Consider the following 15,959-nt stretch of genomic DNA (forward strand, 5'->3'; position numbering starts at 1 on the left):
AAGAGGAAAAAGAATAAAGGGGAGAAGGAAAACGTGGGCAGAGACACTAGGGCTGTTTACAGACTTTTGGCTCCACAGGGAGTGAAGTCATTGCAGAAACAGTATCAAACCAAACATTTCTTAGAACTCAGAAAAACTTGAAGAATAATTTATTGCTCCAACAAAACCAGGAGTGTTCATAAGAGCTGTCTGGTGTTTTGCTGTACTGGTGTGTTGCAGCTTTTGCATATGTCACAAAAATACAAATGGTAGACAAGACCATTAATTTTTTCCTTGCATCAAGAACTTTCTATTTTTTAGCACAGAACAGAGGAATAGCCATAGGAGACCAGAATAAAAGACCAGAATAAAGGGCTTCTTCCTGTGTGAGCATCCAAGGCACTTAGTTAAAAGATTCTAAAGCCTGACCATCCTTTCCCACTGATTTTGGGGTCTTTGCCCAGGGATGGGAAGGTGATACCTTAGTTCCACACTTACTGCCACCTCCGCTGCTTCATGGATACGGTTTATGGTTTTCTTATTAGTGTGCTGGTAGTGAACGAGTTTTCTAAATGCCTTTTATGTCTCAGCAGCTTTCACAGTGAAAGCAGTGGGGATGTAAGGGGTGCACCAACAGCCATGATCAACTCTGTGTGAAGCAAGATGGAGAGAATACAGTAGAATCTGTTTAATTGTCCTTAGATTACAGTGAGTGTTGGCTTTAGTTTTCCCATTTAATTGCAGGTGCTTTTATCTTTTGGCAATTATAACTTAAGTAGAAGGATCATTTTCTGGTTCTGTTTTAAAAGGACATTAAAAATATTTTTTTATTGAAAGCTCATTTAGAAACACAGAACCATAAAAAAATTTAGTTCCAAAGATGGTCTCTTGACAGTAACCTGGTCTAGTGGAATTTTATCACTGATAAGACTTTATTTTCCATGACAGGATTTCAGTTACTTGAGATGACTTTAACCACCTTGAGACTTGATGGAATTATAGAATACCGAGTTGGAAATGACCCACAAAAGTCATTGACTTCGACTCTCAGCCCTGCTCAGGACAGCCCCAGGAGTCACACCGTGTGCCTGAGAGTGTTGTCCAAATGCTTCTTGAACTCTGCCGGGCTGCTGCTGTGACCACTGCCCTGGGGAGCTGTTCCAGTGCCCAAACATCCTCTGGGTGAGGAACATTTTCCTGATAACCAACATAAGCCTCTCCCAACACAGCTTCAGGCCATTCCCTGGGTCCTGTCACAGGTCACCAGAGAGAAGAGATCAGTGCCTGTCCTTCTGCTTTCTCTCACAAGGAAGTTGTGACTGCAATGAGGTCTCCCCTCAGTCTCCTCCAGGCTGAGCAGACCAAATGGCCTCAGCTTCTCCTTAAGGCCCTTCACCATCTTTGCAGCCCTTCTTTGGACCCTCTCTAATGGCTTTATATCTTTATTATGTTGTGGCACCCAAAACTGCCCCCAGCACTCGAGGTGAGGCTGCCCCAGTGCAGAGCAGAGCATAGCAGGACAATCCCCTCCTTTTCCTGGCTGGCCATGCTCCACCTGATGTAGCCCAGGACAAGGTTGGCCCTCCTGGCTGCCAGGACAGGACTGACTCCTATTCAATTTCATGCATATGGAAGGTCAAAATATGTGCCCAAATTGAGGGCTTTCTCCCATACCTCCTTATTAGCTGAAGGATTCAGTCTGTTATGCTTCTGTTTCATCCAAGTGTTATGAAAACACACAACTTGCCTGTACCACAATTAGCAAGTGGTAAGAAGACAGGCTTCTGCTGGAGAGTTCAAATGCTCTTTGAATTCCCCACTCAATACATATACATATGTACATCTGCTACCTGTTAGCAATCATATACTAAGTAATTTTTTCCTATCTAACACAGATAGGAAGGGATGAAAAACAGGAGGCAACACATGGGCTTATGGGAAGATTGTATCCAGAACTCTTTATAGTACTTCTTTGTATGAGCAAGTAATCTTAAGAGGTTTGATCTTGGCTTCATACAGCTAGCTTTCATACAGATGTCAAATTTCATTCCTGATCACAGTCTCAGTATGGCTGTACCTTTTTTGAGACACTGAACCAATGGAGATCCTTAAGTTTAGTTGTTCCGAATTTTTTTTTTTACATGTTGTTGAAAAACAGTAAAATAGCTTCCAAAGCAATACTGAAATATTTTTTCTGAAATACTGTAGTATTCATCATAATAAAAACCAGAAATAGTCCAAATTTTTCTGTTCATAGAAAATGCAACCAAATCCAAGGAGGCTTTTAGAGATAAGATCTTGGGGAATTGTCTTTACAGCTGATGCTCTTCTCCCTGCTTCCAGGAGTGAGAGAATGTGAAAAACCTCTTAATTTTTGCCAATAAGGTATATATGCTAGAAAAAAATCAAGTCTCTCATTTCACTTGCATTCCATCACTTCTTCAATATTTGTTATTTCTTCAGTTCCTTGTTTTTTTAATAGCTTAGTATATTCTGGCTATTAAAGGAAGAATATAACATTTTGTTAGTTTTTCATGCATGAGATTTGTCACAAGGTCAGGATTTATGAATCTCCTGCCATTAAAATTTATTATTTATTGTATAAAACCTGTAGCAGGTTTTGTACAATAAAATTAGAAGACCAAGATACACGTCTGGATGATCCCTCCATATAGCTCCCAAAGAGGAGCAAAGACTTTTCAACTAAACAGCTGGAAAAATCATCTTTTAAAATATAGAAAAGTTAACATGATAAAGGAAGAGAAAATAAAAGTATTTATAAAGGCTCAACAGTAATTCAGCGTATCACTGCAGACAAATTTTGTCTTCCGGACCTGTCTGCAGCCAACCTAAAGACTTTGCAAATTGCAGTAAACTGCAACATGCTCTCTAGAAGAGCAGTTCCTGCAGTGTTTTTCTGTTTGTTGCTTCTCACAAGCCAATTCCAGTGTTCCACATAAGTTAGCACCTCTCAACATTCTGCTCTACTTTCTTGCTTACCATACCCTAGAAACTTTTACCTCCTTCAGCATCATTGCCAAGTACTAGCATGGCAAAACTAATGAAGATTTCTTTGTCCCTTCTCTCCCTGCTTGCTGCTGCAGTATTATTGTGCTGAGAAACTTATGCTCAGCATTGTTTTAGTGATAGCACATGGCTTATAGGGACAGCAGGGTGAAACTGCATTTTCCCCAATGCTCCAGGTAGACAGATGACAATTATTTTGTAATGGAAAAGGTAACACAGACAAGTTATTTGTGTGTGGACTATCTTTGTCCATACCCCAAGAGCAAGAAGAAGAATGAAAATTGATTCTTGCTTGTGTGCATCTTTCTGAGAGGTCATACCCTTGACACTAAATTTTTAAATTTCAGGCAAATGGAAAGAAAGCATACCTGAAAGTCCATTAGAGAGGGCTCACGGAATGGGTCTCTTGGCTGTGGTACTGCAGCAGATGTTTTTTTGAAATAAGCCCTTCTGCAGTGACAAAAAGGTTTGGTAAAAAAAGACTTAGTTTGGAAACACATGAACACATACTATACAATCATGCTCCTGAGGTACTATTTTATTTCTCTGAGACATAAATAGTATTCTTCTAATTCGAAAGTAGCTAAAAATTACATAGGCTGAATAATACAATATTATAATTTTTTTTCAGAATTTGGATGACAATAACTTATTTTCTGACTTACTAAGGCATCATAGCAAGTTGTGTTTTAAGTATGTGAAAAGGAAATGTTGTCAAAACATGGAAAAAATTTCATGTACCACCCCTCAACATTGCAGGGTCTGATGGTAGGAAAGAGGTACCGATAAAAGGCCTTGGCCTAATATTGAAAAGCATTGTGTTATATTCACCAAGTGGATAAGAAAGTTGGGAATCAGAAGTATAGAGCATACTTGAGGAACATCCAGCAGATGATTCCTAGTATAGCTCAGTGTTGATTTTCTCCCTTCCTTGTCTCCTTTAAAAAGAAGCCAGAAATTTTCTGTTGGAGGAAGAAGTATTATTTTAACTATAGAATAAAAATTTTGCACAAGAAATAAGACTTACACTGTCATGCAAAGAAGAAATGTGAGACCTGCTGCCAGGCTTGGTATCAGAAACAGCATATATGATGAAGTAGACGTAAATTGTTGTGTTCCTGAAAACCAAGCAATCATCAAAGTGCTGGTTAGCATCACAGGGCATGAATGATTGCATGGCTATGTGCAATCTGCTTTGCATCAGGGTGTCAAACCCTCCATGAAGGGATGGATGACTTCTTTAGCTCAGACCTCATTGCCCTGTAGCATGCAAAGGAATAGAGTGGCTGAACAGTACGTGGGCTGTCCACAGGAACTGGAAACCTGAGGAACTGAGTCCTATAGAGTATTTAAATATCCAAGGTGGCAGAGAGCAACAGCAGGAAAAAGGAGATTGTCAAGTCAGGAGCAGAGATGGAAGAAGTAAAACAGCTGGTAACAGACTTCAAAAAGGTCTGCTTCATTCACTATCCCTGTGCAAGAAGCACTGTCTCCCACTATTATTGGAGAACCCTCTAATAGTAAGAGAAATGGCAATTCTTTGACTCTCTTTGTCCTAGCAAATTAATGTGCAATTATCAATGTGTTTCCATCTGTAAGCATGAAGTAAAAATAAGGTAGACAGGTAACAACTGAACAAGGTCAAGGAAAGGATTTTTATTCTTACCAAACTCCACAGGTGTACTCCACTCTCCCCAGTTTGAGCTTACTCTACAAAAGCCTGCATCTGTTGCTCTGATCTTGACGCTGTACCTTTTTCCTGAGCTGAAGCTTTCATATAGGTAGGAGTCATTTTCAGTGATTTCTGTCTAAATGCAAAATAAGTAGAATGAGATTTTTTTGCATTATTTTTCTATAATTACAATAAAATTTTATATTTTACATTTATATAATGTTTCTGTGAACAGACTAGAATGAAATAATTAGTAGAAAATATGACTTAGTAAGTTAGATTGTTTCATCTTAGCTCCCCTTGTTTGAATACTTTTGTTACTGGGTAATATGAAGATGAAATTTGCTGTATGTTTCCTTGGCTCCTTAGACTCTGCTAAGCAATGGGACTTTAGGAATAAAAATTCTTTAATGATCTGGCAGGGGTATTTTCAAAATTGAGGTAGAGTTCAATAGCCAGATTATATTTTTTTTCTGCCATCTTTATATTGGCCTAATCTTTGAGGTAATATTTTCTTGCCTTTTACATCTCAATTCTTTCCAGAAAGTATTATAAAAGAAAAAATCCCCACATTTTTTGTGTTACACAGAACCAAGATCCATATTTTTACATTTATATGAATCTGTTAGGGAGTAAAAAAGAATGTAAAATGGAAGATTTTTGTGGAGTAATATCAAAGTTCACATGTGCCGGTGTTTTCATATCAACTTTTATAAACAATAGTTTAAAACTTCAGATTTAGAAAACTTATCAAAAACAAGCATATGCAGTACTTTGAAACAGATAGTGTAAAACCAAACCAATTTGTTTGGGGGATGCTCTGATACAGAAGAAATTTCAATATTTTAGATTAATACAGACTTACTGTTTTAGATGCAGTTTTGGGGTTTTTCTCAGCATCAGCCTAGCAAAAAGGGAAAAGTTTAATTGTTAAGATTATTCTTTTGTTACTATATAATAAAGGGTCTTCTCTCATGGATGTTTGATTTTCAGAAAGAAAAATTGTATGTAGTATTTTAAGTGCCTTCTTTTAAAGAAGGCATTTAAACTGTGAAATTTAGGCTGTTCTTCCACTAAGTGGTTTTTCCTCTCCATTGATGTCCTGAAATGTTGCACCATTTCACTATGATTATAGAATTGAGCATCAAAGCACTAAACAAAAGAAAAAAAGGCTCAGGTTGAGAAAATGTTTACATTTTAATTGTTAAAACAAAGTATCTAAAATTTACAAACCAACTCAGACAATGTTTTTTCCATTGGTTTTTTGCCTGTGTATCTTTTGCATTCTTAAACATTTAATTTAGCTAAGTTATGTTTCCTTTCTTTTTTTTTTTTAATTTTTCACTGTTGGAACACAATAAGCTCACAAATATTTTGAACTTTATTTTTGAAGTATACAATATTACTTTCCATATTCATTCAAGCTTTCAAAAGGAGAGGATGAGAACAGGGTTGCATGGTGTTAGGTGTAGAAATAGGGAGAAAGAAAATGCTGCTAAATGTCACAATTATTCTTACCTTGTTTTCTATGACAATTTCATATTTGAAACAACTCATGTTCTCCACGTGACTTGTGCGAGGTGGCTGCCACCAAATTCTACATCTACGAGAAGCTTCTGTACAGTTCACTGTGACATTTAGTGGAGGGGTGAGTTTTTCTACAATGATATAACCAGAAATACTATTGATTAGTAATACTCTCTTCACTCTGTCATTTTAAAAATATAGGTAGATGTTCAAGCAACTGATCTAAAAAAATGCAACTTTAGCAGAATTTCTATATTGTTCCCATATTCTGAAGCGGGACTCCTGATTTAACATTTCAATTGAGAAGCCTGGAGCAAGAGCTGCAACAGTAAGGAAAACTAAAAACACAAGCCATTTATTACATTTTACTGAATTCAGCATATGATTTCTGAAGGTTTAGTTTTATTTCTTGGATTTAAGGGTTTTTTTTAAATACTATATTCAAATTAAACAGATTTTTTTTTTTATTAACATTCTTACATTAAAAATGGGAGTTTTGCTCACAGCATTAAGGTAACTGTTTCTTTTCACTATGTGGATGAATAGCATTGCTATCCATATTAAGCAATAATAAGAGATAATAAGAGATAATAAGACCAACATCTAGATAGTCCCCCTCAGGGATCCTTAGCTAGTTAATTCTAAAAGATGACACTTTTCTCTCAGAATAAATATTTGATAGAAATGTTCAAAATTTTCTGACCTATGATTCCAGATTGTTTCTCTATTCATTAGTTTTTGTCCATTCTTATACTTTAGGGCTGAGAAAAAGTGAAAAAAAGTCAAAACTATTATGGGGAGAAATATTTTTTTAAATGTATGCTTTTTCCCAGAGATTAATTCTTCATTCTTTTAAGATATAACTGGAAATTAAATTTAAAAAAATGCTTACCAATTTTGTATAGCTTTATGTAATCCTCATATGACTGAATGCTTTGTCTGCTTCTGGACCCATTTACCAGGAAATAAGGACGGTTATCTTTTATTGTCACATTTTGAAATCGACATCCTATGTGCCTTCCATGGGTATCTGTGATGTAATTTTGGCATTCTGTGACATTTTCATTCCTTTACAAGAAATATTGAATCAATAAAACATTGACAATGTCACATGTCCAACCACAAATCAAAATTCCCAATATTCAAGCAGACCTACTTACTTAAAGGACCCCCAGTACAGGAAATATTGGGTGTCTTCTGTAGCAGTCCTGCCTACATGCCAGGTGCAATTCATGAAGGAAACATTAAAAATGACACAGGCAAAGTTTGAAATGGCTGTTCCATTCATGCCTGCAAACACAGAAAGAATATATATTTGTCACTTGCATATGGTTATTTGCTTAAAAAATGGTAGGACCATATTCTTATTAGACTTTTCTGTGAACACTGATGCAAAAACCATTTTCGTTTCTCTATATTGTACTTATCCTTCTGAACTGCCTCCTGTATTATCTGATGATGATAGTGAAATACATCTGCAAGTATGTTAATGTCCTCTGAAGCATACTTTATTTCAGACACAAATAACTCGTTTTCACATATTTTACTATCTTTAGATATATTTTAAATGTTTGAAATTCTTTTCATGAATGAGGTAAGATACTTAACTGAAATGTGACAATTATGATTGCATGCAAATGCATAACAATCCACTGTTTCAAATACCTAGAGTGTTTTCATTTATTTGTTTGTTTGTTTATGTCTATTTTGCCAACTTAGATTATCTCCATCTCTTGGGCAGACATCAGAAAAATGTAGGCACCTGAGCTTCAGAAAAATATCAGAGAGAAGAAAATTTGGCTCTGCAACCATTTGTAGTTACCAACATTACTAGCAGGGAAGGACAAGATCTCACCTTTGGGTCCTGAGCCCAAGAGAATTTTTACTTTGATTCAGTCATTCTTCAGTTAAAAAATGCATAAACTGTTGAATCTTAGACATAATTGACCAGATACTTTATAAAAGATGTTAAATAACAAACTTGATGTTGGAAATAAAAAATATTAAAATTTTTTAAAGAGTAATTAAATTACTTTAACCTTTCCATCTAAGTCTGAAGATGCTGTTAGGTGTGAGGTGGAGTTTGTCTTTCCTAAACCTACCAAAAAGCTGTATAGATGCTCACAGGGGAACCAGTAATTCTATACTGCCTTAACACTGCCTAGAAAAAACCCCAAAAAACAGCTACTTTAGGCCAGTTTATGCAATCTAGTCTGGGACAAGATGAATGAAGGCTTCACCATATTTACTTTTTGCAATGCACCAAAAATATAGCCCAGAGTAACCTCTCTAATTCTGAGCTATCCACCTTTGTCAGCTAAATCCAAGAGGATCCATTCCTTTCCTTTCTTACATCATCTGGAATTCACATGTAATTACTAAACAAAAAAACTGCCTGTATTATTTTTCTCAACTGAAAATTTATTATTAAAATGTCTTTTTCTCCTCATTCTTATATCTGTGCAAATATCAGAGCTGCTTATCTTTAGAAAAACAGTTACAGCAGACCAGTACTATTTTCCCCATAGAAATGTTTCAAACTTCCTTCCACAGCTCAAATAGATCCTGTGCAGATAATTGATGAAACTCTTTAGGAAAGTCAAAGTATTTCTACGTGAAGTTGTTTCCTTTCTGTACTGTAGTTTATAAAGTTTCTATGAAAATTGGCTACTGCTAGACTCTGTGCTACAGCACAAGTTGTTTCTTGGAGAAGCCTGAACCCTAACACCCTTCCACAGGGGACAGTCATGTCAGGGATTCAAAAGCTGAAATGCTGTTGCAGTGTCTACTCTCATCTAGATTGATTGGAAAGGTGATTAGATGAGAATAAAAACTGTCCAGTAACCTGCTGATTATGAGTAATGCAAAGCCATATATTTTATCATATTTTGATCCCACTATGATTTTTATAGCCAATGAGAAGGAAGGTTTGTAACTTAAAAAAAAAAAAAAAAAAAAAACCCAAAGCTTATACTTTGTTTTAATATGACTCTATTTTGTTAAGGGAAAATCTGTGTTGAGTATAGTACATTAAACTAGACCTCTGAGGTTCATTTCCCAGCTTTGCTCCTAAAAGATTTTGAAAGACATTACTGCCAGTTGGAAAATATGAAATGGAATTCCTGCTTCCATGTTGGATGTGATATGAGGGTAAGATTATGTCTGCATTCCTGCAGCTTTTTCAGGAAATTGTGTATGTGAAATCTAAAGTATTAAAATCATGAAAGAGAAAAGACACTTCCATTCTACTGGTGCCTAAATGCAGTATTTCTAAAAGAGTTCACTCTGTTTAGTAATTTTACTCTATGGATGAAAAGACCTAAAATCAAAACATTTCCAATGTGACTGTGTTTTCAAGAGACAGTAAAACAGGCTCTCCTCACAGTAACTCAGGCTCTCTCTCACAGTAATTCAGATTTAACTTAACAAACAAAATACTACTATGTGGATTGCTAGAAACAGCAAATTTTAAGTTATAACCGCACAAATATTTTCACATTGTAGAAAAAATATGCCATCAAAATATTGGCTAAGACATTCATCAGAGGAAAGCAGGCATTTGCTATCAGGTAGTTTCTATCCATCCCTCACAGTTATTTAACATTAAAACTAGCAGAAATGACAAAACTCCGTATTCTCCGTATTTCTTTCCTAGCTTCTTTGGAGTACAATAAAGGAGAAATAGAAAAGAAAATAGAAGAGAAAACCAGACAATACTAAACCTACCTTGTCCTTGAAAACCTGTTTCCTGTGGTGCTTACAGTAATAGAGAACAAGAAGGATAGAAACTATGACTTTGCCTTGGTGTATTTCTGCATGTTTTGACAGTGTGATCTCATTGCCTCATTTCCCTTACCCTCATTTCCGTTAAACCATGGGGAGCAGCAGGATCCCTCCTGGCCTTGGGACAAAAGTCAGCATAGAGGGACAGTCTCTTCATTACTTGATTCACATAATTTCCAGTAATTTGTCACACATTTTTCATATAAATGTTTGCACAAGGCACCACCTGAAAGATAGATGAACCTGGGTCTTCCTTCTGGCTCGGGTGCAAGTCAGCTATGATTGCTTCAAGCCATGCCTCTGTTTTCTGCTTCTTGCCCAGGGATGCTGCCTGGTGCAGGAGTATCAGCCCTCTGCTCAGGTCTGCAGAAGGGCTGCTCCCAGCTTCGCGCTAGCCAGCCTCATTCCCTCTAGGTGGGTAACAAACCATGTCACCGGGCTTGACAGCCTTCCTGCTTTGCATCCACATTTTTCTGGCTTGGGTGAATTCAATGCACAGATCAAGAAAAGTTTCTGTGTGTATGAAATGTCCTGAGTGTAATAAGCAACAGTATGTCACTTGTCTGTGCTGGTGTCCTGGAAATGAGAAGCACAGAACCTGCCTCTTCATGTACCCCATAGTACAGTCTGAGTACAGAGCCCCATCTTCTTCATCTTTAATATTTTTTACAGAAAAATGAAGTTATTAAAGTAGAAAACATTTAAATCTCATTATTTATAATGTTCACTGAGTGCACTGCTTTTCAGTGTTATATATCACTGCAAGACTGGTAAATCCTATCAAATCTGTCCTCCTTCTGTTTGTCTGTGTGTTGTACATCTTCACTCCTATCAGTCTTTGTTCTTGTTGTTTTTCTGGGCAGAGAAGGAATAGGTAGGGGATGGTTATTGAGATATTTCCTCTTCTTTACGTCTCAATTCCTCAATTTTATTCACAGAGTAAGCAGCAAGACACTATCGTGTACCCTGCTATGACATTTCATTTCAGGACCTGCAGAAGTAAGGACTTCTGATTGCTGCTCTGTAGAGGAATTGAAAGAAGTCTGCTGGAGCACTGTAATAATGCCGAGACTTTTGTAACTACTCAGTTTCTCTAATTCTTGAAACTGGACCCTCTTCTGTTCTCAGAACAGAATTATTCTTGGAACTCTGAGTCCTAGTACTAGAGAAGCTGGGTGATGGTGTAACTGCTACAGTGAATTAGGTTACTGGAAGCTGAGCTGGAATGAAAGTCTTAATTAATTTTCAAGTAATTTTTCTTAATAAATTCTTTCATACAGATTGAAAAAGTTGGAATCTTCAATATTTATACAGAGGAAACAACATTCTATCAGTTTCAGGGTTGGCAATTTAATTAATTGTATGGAACGTAAGACTTCATGACTATACCCAAGATCACCTCTGCAGAGGATTTGGGGTACTACACGGGCATCCCAGTCTTGTCCATTAGAGTTTCATAGCAATGTTTGACCTAGACATGGATGACTTCACCTAGCCAGGCAACCTCATGATGAAGTTCTCCTTAGCTGCCATGCAGTCTGAAGGATGATTTGATTTGGTCAATGAAAAGGAGGGGAGTTGCACGTCAGGGTAATCTAAACGCCTCCTTTTCAAGACCAGCACATTTTACCACAGACTTTTTGGGTCAATCTGTATTCTTTTAAAAACCAGAATAACTGTACAACTTTTATATTAATAGCTTTGTAGCCTTTAATTTAAAACATAAGAATTCCACAATTTGCATTTAGTCTTTTTTCATAGCTAATGCCAAGAGTGAATATTGCAGTTATAGTAATCAAGAGGTTAATAATCAAAATAGTATATTTGCTTAATTTCTGATTTCTTTGCTCTGGTTTAATCTATTTTAAACCACTCACCTTTTATGTGAGGTATCTAGAAACAGGAAGGAAAGTGCAAGCAGAAGTTTGTTAGATATGAATTTGTCTATAAAAGGACCAAAGAGCTCCAAACACAGCACCTCTCAGGACAGGGCTATCCAGTAGATACGCTTGGCAGCTCTGTTCTGGATATTACAATACCTGAAAGCTGAATTAAAGCTCAGGTCCTCACTGTGTGGGGATGATGCATCCAGACATTTGTTTTAGTTGACAAGTATTAGTTTTTCTCCCTGCTTCCTTTACTTTCTTGATTTAGCATGCTTGTACTAGATCCTAGGCTACCATCATGTGGCCACTTTGAGAATTTTCCCAAGTAACAGAAACAAAGGCTGATTACTCACTGAGCCTGGAAAGCAGCAAGGCACTGCCTGCACACAAGATGAAAGCCACTTGCCTATTTCTGAGGGCATAATTTTCCTTCTTGATGGCATTCAGTCATCCTTTATTTAGAAATTCTGTTCTTTGTTTTGTGTCTGTTTTACTCTGCTTTTATTCTCCCCCCCTCCCCGTAAACACTGAAAAAACACACTCTAATTTCAGAAGGAAAATTTTTCTGTAAGTAGCAGCCTTGGGTCAATCCATGCCTTAAACTCTAAATCACATTTCTACCCACACATTTCATAAACTCAGTTTCAGATCATCCCCATGTAAATCCCTTCTGTAAGTCCTCTGATATGGTCCCCCTCAACAGCCTTGCCTCTAGGTTGGAGGGACATCAGTTTGACACATGGATGGTTAGATGGCTGGATGGGCTCATCCGAAGAGTCAGAGTCAGTGCCGCAATGCCCAAGATGAAATCAGTAACAAGTGCTGTCCCAAAAAGGTCCATGCTTGGTTGAGCACTATTTCACCTCTTCAGCAGCACCACAGCCAGTGGGATCAAGGGCACCCCTCAGTGAGTTTGTGGATGGCACCAGGCTGAGTGGTGCAGTTGTTGCGTTAGAAGGAAGAGATGTTGTCCAGAGGGAGACTTGAGGCTTGACAGTCTTGAGGAGTAGGCTCATGTAAACCTCATGGAATTAATAATATCCTGCTCCTGAGCTGGGGCAATCCCCAGCTCTGTGAACAGTTTGCTTAGAGAAGCTGTGGATGCTCCTTCATTGGAGGTGTTCAAGATCAGGTTGGGGGCAGGGTTGGACTAGACAGTGTTTGAATATCTCTTCTAATTGAAACCATTCTTAGATTTTGGTATTTTATAAAATATGATTGCAGTAAACACTCTCCAAAGCATCTGAGTTAGTATTTCAGACTGAGACTCAGATATGGAAACATCTGTTTCTATATATTTGCAGCCGTCAGGGTAGGAACAGATGTCCAGGTCACCCAAGGCTATACTGTGAAGGAAAAGTTTGCACCAAGTAAAGGTACTTAGAGTAGACTCATTTTTATTCATGCAATAATAGAAATAGTAATTTTAAAGAAACAACGTGGCTGATATATTCATTGCAGAACCAAACTGGTTTATTTGTCAGAGCACTTTATCAGGCAATAATCCACATTGGAGTTGGAGTCTACCACAATTTGAAACACAAATCCAGTCTCCAGCCAAAGTGGATATTTATTGTGGTGTTAACATTTCACCTTAGGCTTTTTCTTGATGTACAACAAATTGTCTAAAAAGTGGAATACTGGAAATAGTTTTGATAAGGACAGTGGGGCAGAACAGCACTTTCCTCACTTGATAAGGACAGTAGAAGAGAATAACCGTTGTTACCTTGTTGTTGTATTTCATATGTCTAAAGTCCCATACTGTTGCAAATCATATTTCTAAAGTCCCATACCTTCTCAGCAATATTTCTTGGTGGCAGTTCTTCACAGCTTCTGCTTGTTGCTGCTTCTTGGCAAGGGCTCCTTCCAGGCTCTCCCTGACTAGCCAAGCCCAGCCCCTTTTATCCCAGTTATCTTCATTAGCTACAGCTGCTGCCCAGTTAAGGACATCACTGCTGCAGCTCATCAAGAACAACTGAGGCTTATCAGGGCAAGGCCTGTATACAGATATTCAAATACAATACAGATATTTTACTAGGACTCCTACTATAAATAACATCTTACTCTTATCAAGGACAGTAGAACAGAAAAACACAGCCTTGAAGAAATAGATAAAGGGTATAACTTAAGCAGACAGAAATCATGCAAAACGCAAGGAGGATGCCAGCTCAGCTCTGCAAGGCTGACAAAGCAGAAGTTATGCAAGGCAATGATATTGTGCTTACTCAAACGTGGGGACTGAGGAGCAGCCACCTACAAAGGACACCAGGCATTGAAGACAGAGCCCAAAGAACAACATTAGGGGTGTGATTATATAAAATAAAATCAAGGAGGTGGGGATATCTAATGAATACGGAATCAGTGTGCATGGTACAATCTCTGTTCACCTGATGCTCTGCATACTTGATTAGAGGAAATATCCTCGGGGTGACCAGTATGCTGCAATAAAGAATGGCTGCTTTCTAATACTCAAAACTGTGCTAGAAAGTTTCTATCCAGCCAATTTCTGTATCAGATTAAATAAAGGTTTTTAGCTACAGATATTGTTAGTTCCTAGTCCTAGATTCTATTTTAGTAATTTATTTAATTTTAATATTTAGTATTTTTTCCAGAATTAAAGCTCCATACAGTGGATGGTAAACAAGACTTCAAAGATGGGATTAATTTCTAAAGTGTAGATTAAAACTGCATATTGTATTCACTTATAATTTAGTTACAAGATTCCATGCTAATTTTAAACTCTGTGAAGAGAAATGGATTCTTTCTGGGTGAAAATGAACAGGGTGAGGAGCGTGCTGTTTTATCAGAGTGTATTTATTTTAATTGAAAATAATGATAGCTGAATTTGTGTAGATAAAAATATCCTAGACTGAAAATTCTTTATTACAGAATTCCTTTGCCTTTCAAGTTACAGTGACATTTACTGGATTGTTCCTAGAAAGATGATATGCATCAGTCTGAAACTGTGGTTCTACAGCACATAAGTTCTTGCATTTCTTTCCCACACAGTATTGTACTCTCTCTCAGAGAGAATTGTGCTAAAGTCACTTCCAGTCTAGGCTACTCTGAGTTTTGTGTGCGAAAATATTAAGGAAGTAAATAAATTATGTGCTTCCTCTGCCTTTCTGTATTTCGTAGCAGACTTGGGCTAATCATGTTCTAGTAGTGAAGATTTGCATTTGAGCTATTTTATTCTTAGATGTACCTCATTCATTGATTCATTGTCGAAGTTTGTGAGATACACTATCCAAGAAAATTCTGCTTTTCTTTTTTTTCAAGTCTTTTAAACAACTATTTGCCCTGCATTTTTCAATTTGTTGTAATTCCTATGAGATTTTTAGAAAATATACAGTGCTCTTAAAACCCTAAATATTGAATAGCTCTTAGCATGCTTTCCACCCATATTGAGAGCAGCCACTCTATTAAAGCATCTCGGGTTTTAGCTGTAAAGGAAGCAGAAAAGATCCCTGTCTGCAATCAATCTTTGCCACATTGACATGTCCTTTTCAGGGTTAGCAGCCTTCTTTACTGACCTGTTGATCACAATTTTTCCTAATTTGGCTAGTCTCTTTGTTCAAAGGACAGGTACAAAACTCAGCCATGTAATCAGAGGTCTGATCTAATGGGAGATAATCAATGTTAGTATCTCACCCAGCAGAAGGGATGGCTCTGAGAGAAAAACACCTCTTTAGCAAGTTCTGCTGAAGGTATTGGTAAACCTACATGAGATAAGGCAATGGCTTTAAATTGAAAGATGGCAGATTTAGATTGGATAGGTTTGAAGAAATTCTTTCCTGAGAGAGTGGTGATCACTGAACAGGCTGTCCATAGAGGTTGTGGGCTCACCACTCCTGGAAGCGTTCAAGGCCAGTTCGGTTGGGCCTTGAAGCAAGCTGGTGTAGGGGAAGGTGTTCCTGCCCATGGCAGGGGGAGGAACAAGATGGTCTTTGAGGTCCTTTCCAACCCAAACCATCCTATGATTCTGTGATTCCTCAGAAACAAAACCTTGTTAAAATAAGGAGCAATGGTTTAAAAGGAAGATAAACATTTAGCCACACACACTTGCCAGATAAAAATGAAGTGGA

At 37.4% G+C, this 15,959-nt stretch overlaps 1 protein-coding gene across 4 annotated transcripts; it reads right to left on the bottom strand.

Annotated features, from left to right (window-relative positions):
- Positions 1–131: 131 nt before the first annotated feature.
- Positions 132–13,732, bottom strand: LOC132087347 (granulocyte-macrophage colony-stimulating factor receptor subunit alpha-like). 4 transcript variants are annotated; one of them, XM_059493440.1, is made up of 9 exons: positions 9,932–9,962; positions 7,366–7,495; positions 7,098–7,273; positions 6,197–6,336; positions 5,544–5,582; positions 4,673–4,814; positions 4,034–4,124; positions 3,375–3,456; positions 132–1,229 (listed from the first exon to the last, which is right to left on the bottom strand). In XM_059493440.1, the coding sequence occupies exons 2-9, from the start codon at positions 7,491–7,493 to the stop codon at positions 1,011–1,013; spliced, it is 1,017 nt and encodes a 338-aa protein (XP_059349423.1). In that variant the 5' UTR covers positions 7,494–7,495; positions 9,932–9,962; the 3' UTR covers positions 132–1,010. The 4 variants fall into 4 exon arrangements, with proteins under 4 accessions (XP_059349423.1, XP_059349426.1, XP_059349425.1 ...); XM_059493443.1 differs by lacking the exons at positions 132–1,229; positions 9,932–9,962 and adding exons at positions 2,093–2,312; positions 13,668–13,732; XM_059493442.1 differs by lacking the exons at positions 132–1,229; positions 9,932–9,962 and adding exons at positions 2,093–2,315; positions 13,668–13,732.
- Between the last annotated feature and the right edge of the window lie 2,227 nt (positions 13,733–15,959).

This window comes from Ammospiza nelsoni, chromosome 2 (assembly GCF_027579445.1).
Source record: "Ammospiza nelsoni isolate bAmmNel1 chromosome 2, bAmmNel1.pri, whole genome shotgun sequence".
Lineage (NCBI taxonomy): Eukaryota > Metazoa > Chordata > Aves > Passeriformes > Passerellidae > Ammospiza > Ammospiza nelsoni.

Excerpts from the sequence above, each read along its gene's own strand:
- LOC132087347 (XM_059493440.1), bottom strand. The coding sequence starts at position 7,493 with ATGAATGGAACAGCCATTTCAAACTTTGCCTGTGTCATTTTTAATGTT. Across the intron at positions 7,274-7,365 it reads CTGTACTGGGGGTCCTTTAA|GAATGAAAATGTCACAGAAT; the intron begins GTAAGTAGGTCT and ends TTTCTTGTAAAG. Across the intron at positions 6,337-7,097 it reads CATAAAGCTATACAAAATTG|AAAAACTCACCCCTCCACTA; the intron begins GTAAGCATTTTT and ends ATATCATTGTAG.